Here is a 2411-nt window from a genome sequence, read left to right on the forward strand (position 1 = left end):
GGCTGTCGGGGCCGATGACGTAGATGACCTGAAGGTACCACTGGTGTCCGGCTTCCACCTTGGGGAAAGGGCAGAAAACGCTCAGTTTTCAAGTGGTTTTGCTAGGTCAAGGTTGCATTTTTTGGGTCCCGTTTCTCCCATCGCTCAAATACCAACAACAGAAGCTCGAGCGCCTGCAGTGATATTTATCGCGTTCGCTCTCCTTGTCTGTCTTTGGCAACTGCAGTAATTAATCCAGGAACACTAATAATACGGTTTTAACCTGACTGCTTTAAAAAACAACCCCAAATCCTTCATCACCACAATAAACTCCTCTATTTTCCAGACTGGATTTCACTTCTTAACTGGTTTTGCTGTTAATTTAGGGTGCAGTCCCACACGTGCCAATGTCTTAAGCAGACAGAGGTCAGGGATAAAGAAGCCCAGAAATCACAGAATATTTGGGATGTCCTGGGCAGAGAAATGAGATTTTGTGCTTCTGCTGTGGTACAGACCTTGTAGAGAGCATCCACCTTGAGGGTAAATCCATCGACGCCGGGCATGCTGCTGACTGAGTGAAACTCGGAGAGCTCGGAGGCGAAGTGGGCGTCGAAAGGCACATCGTGGAAATACTTATCTGTCACCTCGGGCTGGTTTCGGTCCTGGAGAACAGAGGGGTTGGAAACGAGAGATGAGGGGTGCGTGCTGTCCCCTCGCCAAAGGGAAGGCAGGGCTCTGAGGAGAGACCCACACACTGCTGCAGAAACCACAGTGAACCACAGAATTCCAGATTGTGAGGAGTTGGAAGGGACCTGGAAAGCTCCCCCAGTGCAACCCCTGCCACAGCAGGATCACCAGAGCAGTCACACAGGAACACAGCCAGGGCTTTGGGTGTCTCCACACAAGGAGACTCCACAACCTCTCTGGGCAGCCTGGGCCGTGCTCCAGAACCCTCACACTCACAAACTTTGGCCTCATCTGCAGCTTGAACCTCCTGTGCTCCAGCTTGGGACCATTGCCCCTTGTCCTGGCATTGGCCATCCCAGAGCAGAGCCTGGCTCCTTCCTCCTGACACTGCCCTTTCCAAATGGATCCCCAGGAATGAGGGCACCCCTCAGTGTCCTCTGCTCCAAGCTCAAGAGCCCCAGCTCCCTCAGCCGCTCCTCAGCAGGAGATGCTCCACTCCCTCCAGCATCTCTGTGGCCCTGCTGGACTCTTTCAAGCAGTTCCTGTCCTCCTTGAGCTGAGGGCCCAGAACTGGACACAGTATTGCAGATGAATGTCCACACACACACAGGCAGGCATTGATTATATTTAAATATGTAGGTTATCACATGGAAAATATTTATGACTTATACAATTTGTGGACATTTTGTACTGTTTTAGCACTGACTGAGTCAATATTTGGTTTGTAGAACTGAATACTGGCAGGAAGGTTTAACCAGCCTGCTTCTGTATGAGTATCAAACTAATACCATCCATGTTAGCCTTGTCCTGGGAGGGGTAATGAGGCAAAAGTTAATTACAAAGCATGTAATTAGAATTGAACTTGGGAGCTGATTGTAGCAACAAAGGAGAATTTCAGTGTAAGTGGTAAATAAATCTCTCTATGTTCTGCCAGTCCTGGCAATTCCAAGCCATGGTGCAAGCAGAGATCAAGGGAAATTTTAAAATCTTGGTACATCACTTCTTTTTCTTCCTCATTTTCTTTTGTAGCTATGAAGGATAAAGAGGCTCCCCACAAGCAGGAGGTTCCCAGGTCCCTTAGGTTACCAAGGGGCTGAGAGGCTTCTCCAGACGCGATCATACACGACACCCGACAACGTGGTCCTGTCCACACTCACCAGGAGGAGAAACCGGTGCTTCAGGTGCTTGTTGGGTTGGATGCAGCCGTACTGGGGCCCCTCGTTGTAGACGGTGCCCGTGGGGTCGAAGAAAGGGACGTAGCCGTCCCTGCCCGTGCACAGGTAGACCTTCTCCAGCTGCAGCTTGTACGCGGCGTTGAGGTTTTGCTCGGGGTTCCAGAGCACGCGGCCGTACAGGATCTGCCCTGCAGCAAGGGGAAAACAGAAAGAATAAATATAAAAATAATATAATAATAATAATAGTAGTAGTAATATAACAACAACAACAACAGCAATAAGAGCAATAGCAATAATAGTAGTAGTAGTAATAATAATAATAGTAATAATAGCAACAACAACAGCAACAAAACAACAACAGCAACAAAACAATAACAACAACAACAACAACAACAATAATAATAATAATAATAAAATAATAACAATAATAATACCACCACCACAACCCCAGCCGGGATGTGTGTGGTAACGATGGTTGACATAATAATAGATAATAACACACTGGATTTGATAATTGTAGCAGTAATGATAATGATAATAATGATGATGATAATAATAATGGTAATAATA

At 47.0% G+C, this 2411-nt stretch overlaps 1 protein-coding gene across 1 annotated transcript in view; it reads right to left on the reverse strand.

Annotated features, from left to right (window-relative positions):
• The window catches only part of FRAS1 (Fraser extracellular matrix complex subunit 1), a gene marked incomplete at its 5' end in the record, with an annotated part of 26346 nt that overhangs the window by 528 nt on the left and 23407 nt on the right, over positions 1–2411 (reverse strand). The window contains 3 exons of the mRNA XM_010192994.1: positions 4–58; positions 495–641; positions 1824–2029. Coding sequence (XP_010191296.1) covers positions 4–58; positions 495–641; positions 1824–2029 — 408 coding nt within the window. The remainder of the gene's footprint in view (positions 1–3; positions 59–494; positions 642–1823; positions 2030–2411) is intronic.

The sequence above is a fragment of the Mesitornis unicolor genome, unplaced genomic scaffold, assembly GCF_000695765.1.
Source record: "Mesitornis unicolor isolate BGI_N332 unplaced genomic scaffold, ASM69576v1 scaffold20619, whole genome shotgun sequence".
NCBI lineage: Eukaryota > Metazoa > Chordata > Aves > Mesitornithiformes > Mesitornithidae > Mesitornis > Mesitornis unicolor.